General features: G+C 33.3%; 1 protein-coding gene across 6 annotated transcripts; it reads right to left on the bottom strand.

Moving 5' to 3' along the window:
* Positions 1-1,411: 1,411 nt before the first annotated feature.
* On the bottom strand, positions 1,412-10,836 carry LOC111285946 (transcriptional corepressor LEUNIG-like). 6 transcript variants are annotated; one of them, XM_089762608.1, is made up of 18 exons: positions 10,467-10,836; positions 9,663-9,813; positions 9,487-9,596; positions 8,508-8,849; positions 8,335-8,420; positions 8,131-8,218; positions 7,946-8,021; positions 7,206-7,255; positions 6,165-6,458; positions 5,885-6,064; positions 5,319-5,561; positions 4,679-4,796; positions 4,456-4,565; positions 4,135-4,284; positions 3,483-3,638; positions 3,244-3,360; positions 2,309-2,515; positions 1,412-1,913 (listed from the first exon to the last, which is right to left on the bottom strand). In XM_089762608.1, the coding sequence occupies exons 4-18, from the start codon at positions 8,841-8,843 to the stop codon at positions 1,770-1,772; spliced, it is 2,355 nt and encodes a 784-aa protein (XP_089618734.1). In that variant the 5' UTR covers positions 8,844-8,849; positions 9,487-9,596; positions 9,663-9,813; positions 10,467-10,836; the 3' UTR covers positions 1,412-1,769. The 6 variants fall into 6 exon arrangements, with proteins under 6 accessions (XP_089618734.1, XP_089618735.1, XP_089618733.1 ...); XM_089762609.1 differs by having other exon boundaries at positions 8,508-8,857; positions 9,716-9,813; XM_089762607.1 differs by having other exon boundaries at positions 9,716-9,813.
* Between the last annotated feature and the right edge of the window lie 1,258 nt (positions 10,837-12,094).

The following is a 12,094-nucleotide window of genomic DNA, read 5'->3' as shown; positions in this document are numbered from 1 at the left end:
CTGGATGATAGAAACATCAAAAGTTTACGTTTTAGCTTCCTAGAATTCTTTCCTTCATGGTTAAAGTATTTTTTTTCCCTTTTTTTTTTTTTTATAATAAACTAGAATTTCACTTGCGTTTCATCACCAGAGGTGTTTTTTTAGGTTGTATTTGGATTCCTCGAGTCCAATTGTATTGAAAATAATGTTTAGGCAACATCAATGTGGTGTGGTGGAGTCCTTTGCACCGTATCACACCCCTTTGGTTAGAGACTTTTTGGGTCCAGTGAAAATTCTTCCCTCCTATGCATCCCATTGTTCAATCTATGCCTCTTTTTTTCCCCATTTTTTATCCTTAAAATTATAGTAATTTGACGAAAATATTTGTGCACTTAATCTTTCTTTTTCCATTTTATATAAAAGAAACATACAAATGATGAAAATTGAAGACTTGTATATAAAATAACATGAACTTCCAAAAAAAAAAAACAAAAAATATAAAAATCATATCTTAAACATTTGTCAAGTGCAATTTTCATTGATTATTTAAATTTGTTGAACATGAAAGTTAATACGAAAATACAAACTCATAAAACCCAATAAAAAAATTAAAACAAACAAAAGAATATAAGAAAAAGATGTGCTACAAGACAACTTCAGGAGGGTAACAAGGTTGTCATCCTATAATTGTAGTATAATAATGACATGTTCAAGTTGAAGGGGATGAATGAAATTATCAAAATCTTGGTTGAAAGGTGCTCCTCAAGGTCGATGAATTGGATTCAAATAGCTCATGAGACCTACAATAAATATCAAGTAACGAAGTCTGTTCGAACATGAACTAAATATTGCAACGCCAATGTTCGTGGCTTAAGTCTGTAGCCCAATAAGGCCGTGGTGTCAAAGCTCCAAATTTGAAAATTAATTTTGTAAAGAAGAAAATCTACACCGTTCAAATGACTTTAAATTCAAGTTATATTTCACGCACGCAATTTTGGTACAAGAAAAAAAACACATGATAATGCTAAAATATAACACTAATATATATATTGATATTTAAAGATATCAATGTTTTTATCAAGGCTTAAATCTTAATCAAACTTAAAATTTAACATTCTATAAACAAATTACAACAATTAACACTTTACCAACAAAACCATACATTTCCATAAACGTTAGAAAATCATGTTAGGAATAAGATAACCTGTTTCATCATTCAATGTATTCATCTCTTTGTTGTTTAGATTCGAATCTAAAAAAATTAATTTTTTATAAATTCGTTAAAACAGATGCAGATCAATCTACTTGATCTATCAGTCTCGAAAAGAATGTAATGAATAAGGTTGAAAAAATCCCGTGTCCTGCCGCAAAAAAAAAAAAAATTTGTTTTAACCCTACCTTCTTAAAGATTGAACAATTTTTTCAATAACAATTAAGGTTAAATAATAATAAATAAATAAATAAATAAACTTCGTAATCTTCTAAAGTTAATGTGGAGATAAAAGTAATGAGAAAGGACTTGCATTGACGGTGCATTGGTGCAAGTGCTGGACATCTTTCACTGTGTTTCATTTTGATCCAACAACATTAGGCTTTGACAAAAAGCCGTGAAATCCCGAAGTTAACCGAGACTGGCAGTGCACCAAATTCTAAGACCCCTTTTCATGCTTTAATAAAAATGTTGACATGAACAAGTACAAAAGACCTGTCAGAAAAACTTGTTATCGGCATCTACATATAGTGAAGAAACTATACCATTAACAGTAAAGTGGACCAAACGAGGGAGACGATCACTTCCAGAGCTTCACACACTTGTCATGACTAGCTGAGGCTACCATACCGGTGGCATTTGACGCTGCCAAGCCAGAGACTAGCTTCTCATGTGCATGTAATATCAACGTCTTATTTTCAACCATGTCCCAAAGCTCCAGATTCTAGTGAACACCGTCATTCCGTGTCATAAGCAAAACAATAATCAGCAGCTTGCATTAAGAAAAATTGGAAAGAAACTAAACAATGGCTATGCATTTAGCATAGAACATTGGCAGTACAATGCCATAAACCTACCACAATTTAAAAACATGACATTGTCTCAGACTCAGGGATGCGTGTCAGATACAAGTATGTTTCCAACATAGGCATGCTCAATTCTTTTTTTAAATTAATATATTCGGAGGGTTGGACCTCCAATAACATGTCTGTAGGATGAGTCAGATATGGATGCTTCAAGGAAAATGAAGAGTTCAAGCAACATCGGTGACAACCGAGGTATGAGACCTCATAATACTATGGAGCTAATCAAAGTTGAAACAGCAATAGTAGCACTCACCTCGTAACAGCCAACAACCAACAGGGAAGGATAATTAGGATGAAAAACACAAGAGTTAAATTTGTTGCCAGTGCTGTTTAATTCATGAACACATTCCCCTTTGCCAACAGATCCAACCGTCCATACTCTCACCAAGTCATCACTTACAGATGCCACAAACTCACCTGTAGGGTTCCAGCACACAGAATGGACGACATTTTTATGGCCCTGCAATGACAGTTGATGCGATGAAAACAACAGTCAACATTGACAATTAATCCATGTCAATTTTCAGGGCAAAAGACAGTACTCCATTTAAAATATCATAGAAAAAAAGAAGAAAAGAAAATTAAAGCAAAGATATATGATAGAAATATTTGACAGCAAAACTACAAGATAATTCATATACTCTAAATTGATATTTTCACAATATCTTTGTGGTTCCATATCCAAAGCCATAAGATTCAGAAAAAAAAAATACAATCTCTGTTTCTGTTCAGCGGATTTGTTAGTTAAGAAAGACCATATGAAATAGCAGCATAGATGGAGAAAACCAGAGGATGCTAAATCATTTAAGTCAAACCTCTGAACAGAAAAGTTTATGCACCATGGAGGTACAAAAAGAGGACAAAGAAGGTAAGTTTTAGAACATGTGGACAAGTATTCCTATAAAGCCTGTTAAAAGGTTCCTGGCAAAGAAGCCGTCCCACATTCAAAACACTACATTCTTTTTCTCAAAAAAAAAAAACTACATTCTTTCTTGTCAAGACTTCTCCAAAGGCCTTGCACCTGCCAACAGACACGCAAAAAACTATGATCTCCAAACATCATGATCACTTAATTTTCTTGTTCTTTATGCAACAAAGCTAGAGTGCAAGTGTATCCCACCCATTTAGCTTGTAGGTTACAAAATGCCAAAAAGGAATGAACAAACAACTAGCAAATTCCCAACTGACCTGTAATTTGAACCTGCAAACTTGGGTCTCTACGTCAAGTATGGAAACATAATTATCTGCTGCAGCTGCAAGAAACCTTCCAACATGGGGCTGAAATCTCACGTGGTTAGCACCGCCCTGACAAAAAGGAAAAAAAAAAGATACTAATGGTAAAAATAGGACTTGCAAAAGAAAAACAGAACATAGTGATGGGGCATTGTACATAACATTTCTTGAGAATGAATCAAAAGGCTATATACCTTTAAAACTCCAGCACAGCTACCATTCTTGATACTCCAATATCGAATCTCACTATTATTATCACAGGAGCAGATAAGGTCCTCTTTGATAGGGTGAAAGTCAACTGATGTAACAGTTGTAGAATGTCCCACAAAATTGCGAAGTGAATATCCAGGCTGCAGAATAGAATCATGCATCCACAAATCAAGAAAATTTGGAGAGAACTTCATTGGCATAATTCCGACACCAAAATTATCCATAAAAAAAAATTACTTTCAGATTCTTCCTAGAAACCAATTTTCATCATGACTCAACTAACAAAGCCTTCAATGAGTAGGGATTGGCTACACAAAGCTCCTTAAGAAATCTACTATTCACTGCAATAGTGACTTATTTTTTATATTTTCAATGCCTAGCAATCAATATTGTTTTGAGATGAACTTCTGTTTTGAAAAGCAAATCGTAAAGAAGTTCTGATTCCGAAAAGTAGGTCATACAGTAACTGCATACTTCAAGCAGTTTCTGAAGTATTAGGTAACCAAAATGCACAGCAGAATCGGTCATTTCTGAAGCAGTTAAAAAACTTAATCTATTAAAGTCCAGGCAACAATGTAATTGCAACAGTGTTCAGGATGAGACATGCCATGATAAACAAAAAGTATGCTTACTAACATTATCAGCATCCCAGATCCTAACTGTTCTGTCAGCTGAAGAAGTAGCAAGCCTTGACATACTTGGACTGAAGCGGACATCAGTTATCCATTGAGAATGTTCTTCAAGTGTTGACTTAACTGCAAAAGACTCTGTGCACCACAGAACAGCCTGCACGAGATATCATCAAGCAAAATTTTTTATTTCATTTCTCTAGAAAGATTTAAAACTTCAACTATAATAGCACTGAAGTTTGGCTATCAACACAAAAAAAAAAAAAAAAAAAGGTTTACATAATTTAATATCAGAGCAGTTCGTAAATTAAATCAAGTCACCCTGAACCTTTTTATCATGGCCACCAGTAGCAAGCAACTTCCCGTCTGCTGAGAAGTGACAACATTCTACTTTACTTGTACTAGCAGGGATAAGCCGAATTTCCGTAAATGTAAAGCCTGACATTACAATATTATTAAATCCATATGTATTTCTCTAATTGTAAGAACTTGCTGATTTGTTGGCGTGGGCACACATTCCACCAATAATTAAATATCAACATTAACTGTACCTTTGCTGACATCACCACAACGACCAACTCTATCTGTAGGCTCTGGATCATCATGAGATAAGAATGACTCCACATTATCATCTAGAGCCCCATCATCCACGAAACGGTCTATATCAGCCTGTGATTTACTATCTCAAGTTATCCCAATGCAGAATGGAACATCAATGAAAATAACATGCATGAAGTTTGTAAATTTCTTCCAATGGATGCATCCAATCCAGGGAATAACAAAATCCCAATATCTTATGTAGCTCAGTAAGACATAAAGGCTAGAAACATGTAGATTGTCAGTTTTTAGTGATTTGGCTTACTCTGGCATTTGGTCTAAAATCAAGTTATTTACCTAGCACTGATTCTTAAAGTTAAAGAGCCTATCTAAAATAGCTATAACTTCACTATATTGCCTTCTTCATATACTTTTTCACCGCTTAGGAGATTCTAAATTATATTTCCTGATTCCTCTCAGGAGAATCTAAATTATACACTCAATTTGCTAACTCATATGCTCAACGAACTATCTATAGAAGTTGAAGGGCCAAAAAATCTAGATTTATCATTGCAAAAAAAAAAAAAAAGATAAAAACTAAATAAATACTAAGACAAGACATGATGTTCATCAAAAGATGGATAGAAGCTTTACCAGCTGATTAGGAGCTGATGTAAGGGAACCCAAACCATCAGAGCCAAACATACGCAAAGACTTGGAGGAACCACTATTATGTGGCAAAGTGGGCATTGAAACAGCATCTCCTGGTGTGTGAGTAGATGGTGACGAAGGTGAACTCGGAGATGGTCCAGTGGTGTTTGCAGTTCCTGAGCTATTGACCGGACCTGAAGATGACCCTGGCTGCTTCCTCTTTCGGCCAACTTGATTTTTTGAAGCCTTAAGAAAAGATGCAACACAAAGTCAGAAATGCTGACCCAAATCAAGTAACAACCAAATAGAAATCAGAGAATGTGGTCATGCAGGTAAAAATGCCGTGGCTATAGTAATCCAGACCATGAGATAAATCAGAAAGAATCTAAAGGTCAGAATGTATTAATATAACGTAAATCTTTTAAAACATTTTCATATTTTTGGAGAATGAAGAATCTAAACACTTAAAGCAAAAAAAAAATAACAAAGGAAAATTAAAAAAAAAAAGAGAAGAATAGAACAACTTTTAGATGGCATAATTAAAAGCCAAATCCTAGTAAATGTTAAACCTGGTCATTTCCCTGAAAGGTGTTTGATATGCTACTATCAGGCATCATACTGGAGGCACCAATCATTTTATCTTGCTGCTGGAGTTGGTGACTTGAATTCTGAGGCTGCTGACTTGAAAGTGGATGCTGTGCAAATTGTTGTGACTGTAGATTATTGTGATGCAGTTGTTGCTGCTGTAACTGAGAGATATTGAACACCATGTATCAAGAGTGAGGAAGCTGCAACAGCCTCAAATAATAATAATCGTTGTTAATTGATGTGCAATACAGATAAATATACCTTAACTGACATATCGGCGTCTCCACGAGGCAGTGCAGGACAACCAACTTTAGGAGATCCAACTTTGGGAACCACATCGCCAAGAGAATTTAGCTGGCCATCCCTTCCTAGACCCATAATCTGATTGTTCAGAAGCATTCGCAATTTTCTGCATTCCAAATCATTTGATGGGTATGACAAGTTTTGCTGTGCTTGAAGAAGTTGTTGCTGTAACTGAAGCTGATTGAAGGGCTGAGATGCTTGAATCATAGATTTCTGCTGCTGGAGAAACCCAGATCGAATTTGGTCCAGTCCCTACAATTGATAAGATACTATTAGACAAGGAAACCTGTATATCAATCTTGCAAGCCTTATTCCTACTACTATACATCAAATTTGAACAACGAAACCACAAATCAAACCTGATTCAGATTTAGTGCAGCAGTGTCAACAATTATTGTCAGATCTCAACCATAGACAAATGATTCAATTATCTAGGTTGTTCTGCTCCACTTTACTTTCCATGGGATAGATTTAAAAAGAAGAGGAATTATTTCACAGTGAACTCTACAATTCTACAGATAAATTAACCTTGTTCCTATATCCTTTTGACAAAGTTATTTAAGCAGTTATCCATAAGCCATAATATTGAGGGTTTGTCCACATATCCATACAAACTCTTCGACCAAGACAGTTAATTTCTTTGTAAGCAGAATAGAGAAAGTTATCTTGAAATACAAAAAAAAAAATCCAATGCACTGGAAATTAGTTACAGGAAATCAGAAAATGCAGCTTAAACATCTGTTTTATTCAGGACAAGATACATGCATCCTATCAACAAATGAATTATTCAACGTATTTACCAAACATAACTTATTCCATCAGTATTTTACATTTAGCAAACACATTCATTGTCTTCACAACCCAGCCAGTAAATGGCTCCTAATTTTTGTAAATATCATTAAACATTGAACCAATTACTGTTCATTTGCACTGAGCAAGTGAAACTGGGAATATTGAGGAAATACCAATTTCATATCAATTGTAGGTCAAAAGACTTACCGCTAAAGGCCATCCTTTCAATGTCAAATTGCCACCAGCTTGATTTGATCCTTAAGAACAATATAAGTTAATAAAACCAATAATTCATATCTTAAAATCTTATTGAAAGCAATGTGAATAATGACACTTAAAAGTATTTTACTAATTCACATGTGATTTTACAACTATAGCAATGAGATAACCAAGTGGCAATTAACATTTGTTTACCAATTTAAAAGGTTAGAGGAAGCTAGTGCAGGTCCTGCTGAAACAAGGTCCTATGACAAGTGACGGAGACAATCAAACCAAGTTAAAAGTAAAACCCAAAATCTTCAACCCTATTCAAACAAAATTGTTCATTTAATAGGTAATAAATTTCTAGCAATATCTTCAGACAATGGGATCAATAACTAAGGTTACTTCTTCTTATCTACATCAAACACACTCCGTATCAATACCTCATATGGTTGTTTCACATCCAATGACTTCTATTACTTAGAAGGTTTCTTGATACTTTCAACCTTCCAATACGTATATCCTCTCACCAATGCCATATCGTGTTACAGGGGTCATTTCAAGTAAAGTGATTGGTCCAGTTTGTTAAGAATAAAGAAATATCTTCTCTTGAAATAAATCTCCAGCCAACCTAGCATGACATGGAAGTTAGATATTTTCTTATTTTTAAGGTTGTAGTATCATATTTAAACACTGGCAAGAAAGTCTAAATAAAGAAACAACTCTCTTGAGGTAAAAAAAAATACCATGGACTCCAATTAACAATCCATCAGGACCAGCAGCTCTTGGAGTCAACATTGGACTGATCTCACTCTTTGAATCCTGTATCAGCATACAATTATAACACAAACAAAATTATTTAAAAGGAAAAAAACTGCAATTAAAAATTTTAAAATATACACAAAAAAAGGATAAAATGAAAATGAAGTACCTGAGTGGGCATTGGAATCTGTTGACCTCGATTTTGGATTTGCTGAAGAGTACCTGATATATTTCCAGATGTGCCATGCGGTGTTTGCCTGTAAGGAGGAGTGGAGTTTAATCACTAACAGTTTTTACACATCACAAACATGATAAAGCAAATAAGGAAAGCAATACACGATCTTCTTAAACAAAAAGACCACATGAGAAGTACCCCAAAGGCTGGCCACCCATTGAGGCTGCTTTCATCATTGAGGCTTGATTCGGATCCAGAAGCTGGCCCACATTATCACCTAATTGCTGCAAACTTATCTGATGTAAAAAAATGCGACAAGGGGAGAAAAAAGGGTGGTATTGTTTCCTATCAAGCTAATGTGAACTAGGTACCTTCACAGCTGCATCACCCAATGAATCCCTCTGCCGTGGAAACCTAGAATTCTCATCATACATCTTTCTTGTGGCAGAAATTGCACCTGCAGCGTTCTCTTTCATGAGAGGTTCACCAACAAGCCCATTGGCAGCACCATTTAATAACTGAGTCCCTTCTCTTTGCTGCTGCAGCAGCAGCTGCTGCTGTTGTTGTTGTTGTTGTTGCTGCTGCTGTTGCTGCTGCTGCTGCTGCTGCTGCTGCTGAGCATGCCTCTGCAATAAGACCTGTTGCATCTGCATCTGCTGAGGCTTCTGATAATGTTGCTGTTGCTGCAGCTCTCGAGCCTTGACCATTTGATTCTGCCAGTCTTAAAAATTTTAATTAAACAGCAAACTTGCTCAACTAACTCCTCAAAAAAGCAATTGCAAAATGACTAATGACTTGAATGAAGATTTTTCAAACAAAACTTCCAATAATATATGACCTATTGCACATTGCACAAAAATTTTGTTCAATAGAGGAGTCAAATGCATTTACAGTCTCAATCTCTAGTAGATTCAGTGCCCAAGGACACCAATAATTCTTGAGACCGAATAAAAAAAGCCAAAGAAAATATATTACTTGAAAAATCCACTATTTAAGTCTAATACATTCTAACTTTTGCTCAGTAAAACTATCCTTTTGTTTGACTCTTCACTTATTTGAACTCCCATCCCAAACAAAAAGTTAGAAAAGTGAAATGATGGAAGCAAATACCAGAGAAGAAAATATAGTAGCATCAATTAAAAGCATATATCCAACCCAAGTCTTTCAAACATGCAGTGAGTTCCTCTTTCCAGAAACAATTGCAATAAACTATATGCTAGAGACTAAAGAGAGCTTAATCGTTACAAGTAGGCCAGCATACACAGCTTGAAAACCAAAAATAAAGGCAACATGCTGGTAAGAGTCCCCTTACTACTACCAACCACCACCAAAAACAGCCCACAAACATACCTCAATATAAGATGCAGCAGCTTCTGAATGCTTCTCATTTGTCCTCGCAATGAAAATATCCCAAAATACAGACCACCACTCAAATAAAAAACCCCCGGGTGCATCAATAGCTGGAAAACACATAAAAAAATTTTTCAGAATCAATTAAGTTCTTAAAAGGAAAATTAAAATCTTACCATCTATATCACTGCTATCTTTATTTACAAGTTTCTTTCTTCTTTCACCCTACCTACTGGATCAGTGGATACTTTCCCTTCAGCTTGAAATGCCTTAGCAGTAGCATTTAAATTTCTCTTCATCAAATAATCATATATATACACATCCAACCTATTCTCAGAGAGAAATATAAACACCCATCACAACCATTAAACATTAAGCAATAAGAATATAAACAACAGTAAAATTAGTATTTTTTTAACGCAGAACATTAAACCTTAATTCATAGAAAACCCTTCATCAGCCAAAAAATATACCACTACATAAAGCTAGAAATTTCCAAAACCTTTCATTTGAATTCCAAAACATTTAAAAAGAAAAAGAAAAACAGAGTGCTCTATTCCATTGCTACATTTAAATTTTGCATTCTTTCATTCAAAAGAGTGTAAGAAAACAATTTTAAGAAGCTTTTTTTAATAACAAAGTTGGCAAAATATAAAATGGGAGCAGTAAAAGAGAAAAAAGAAAAACCATTTTTCTTGCCCTCCAAAGAAAATCCTAAATCAGTATATAATAATTCTAAGTACCAAACAAATGAAAAAAAAAATCAATGAACAAAATGGAAACTTTCACTAAAAGCCCATTAAATAATGAAGTTATAGCTCAAAAAACCCTTCCATTAAAAAATTTTCAAAAACCCTAAGCAAAAAGACACAAGTAAAAAAAAAAAAAGAAAAGAAAAACAATGAAATAAAAAGAAAACCCTAGTAAACAAAACACACACACACACACAAAATTAAAAAAAAAAAAAAAAAAAAACTTACATTTTATCGGCTTCCCAGTTAGTCTGCGACATGGTTGTAGATTTTTAAGGTTCTAAACAAACCCAAAAACAAAAAACAAAAAAGACAAGGCTCTAAAATACCGTAAAACCGCTAAACAATGTAAGGAAATTGGTTGGGTTAGATTCTTGAGAAACGGATTTTTTTCGAATAAGACTTTTCAATCAACTTGGAATATTGAAAAAAAAAAATGAATCTTTTATATTCTTTCACGCTTTTCTCAATTCTCTAGCACATTCTTGGATTTTTTTTTTTTTTTGGGGTTCCTAAATAATTGTTTGGGAATCAGGGCAAAGTTAGGAGTTGAGGGTTGGTTGACTGCAACTTCACGCAACCAGGCCTTTTTGTGCATAAAATTTGGGTTTGCCTTTGAACGCTCTTTATAGTCAGCCTTTTTTGAGAAAGATGATAGCAGACCGAACACGCTTCATTTACTACTATTCCTTTATTAAATTATTATCCGTATTATTCAATAACCATTTTTTTTTAATTCAGTAAGTATCTTATTCTTCTTCTTTTTTTTTTTTTGTTTTTAGTATTTTTTTTGTACCATACATTATTATTCTTGATATTAAAAATTTAATATTATCAGTATCACTCCTCATAAAGTATTATTCTTAATGTTCCTCCAACAGATATGTTCTACTTATGTCAGAAATATTATTTTCTTACAGCCTGAGTGTGCATTATTTTATGCAAATTATTGTTCTCTTTATTATATATATATATATATATTGAAAATTTTGTACTACACTACTTACTATTAGTGTCAAAAACTTCAAAAGTCTAAAAGTAATAGCCGAATTATTTGAATATTTAGGGTTCTATGCCGATTGCCGACATTAATTTCTTTTTTTTTCTTTCAGTTTTTTTTTTTTTTAATTTAAGGACTGAGTTGCATGTTGCACTTTTTTTCTGATATAATTACTGATTTTATATCATTGTCATAACCAAATTAACGTAACGTCAATTAGGGTAACAGTAAAATATTCTTTCTAGAATATGATAAAAAAAAATCCTGATTTTTGGAGAGAATATTCTAATTTAATAAAATTTATCATTTTTATAAAAATATCTTTTTTTGTTATATCATAAAGATAAAATTTTAATATAAATAAAAAAAATTTTGATTCAAAATTAAATTTTTCATGTCTTTTCAAATATTTTTAACTATCAAATTAAAGATTTTGAGATAATTTTTACAAGAATATCATTTCGTTCATGAAAATTTATTATTATTTTAATAACGAAAAAGTGGCTGTAAACGTATTTTTACTTTATCCACTGATCAAAATTTTGAAAGAATTTGAAGAATAATGAAATACTCTTGAGATTCTGTTGAGAAAGAAAAAAAAATGTTGATTGCAACGAATATGACTTACATATTTCATTTTCTATCAAAAATAAATATTATTTAGATTGCTTCTTTGGGTTTTTTTTTTTTTTTAATGATATTATAAAGCTAAAATATTCAATTTGAAAAAAAAATGTTTGATTAAGTTCAAGTTTTAAATCAATCCAGCACTCCTAATAGGAATTTTAGGGCAAATATTTATATGATAAAAAAAAATTTTAATAATTGACTTCCTTTTAAAATTAAAGAAAATAAA

The sequence above is a fragment of the Durio zibethinus genome, chromosome 6 (assembly GCF_047325235.1).
Source record: "Durio zibethinus cultivar Kanyao isolate XHJ-2024 chromosome 6, ASM4732523v1, whole genome shotgun sequence".
In the NCBI taxonomy this organism is placed as follows: Eukaryota; Viridiplantae; Streptophyta; class Magnoliopsida; order Malvales; family Malvaceae; genus Durio; species Durio zibethinus.
This window is presented reverse-complemented; position numbering and strand designations above follow the sequence as displayed.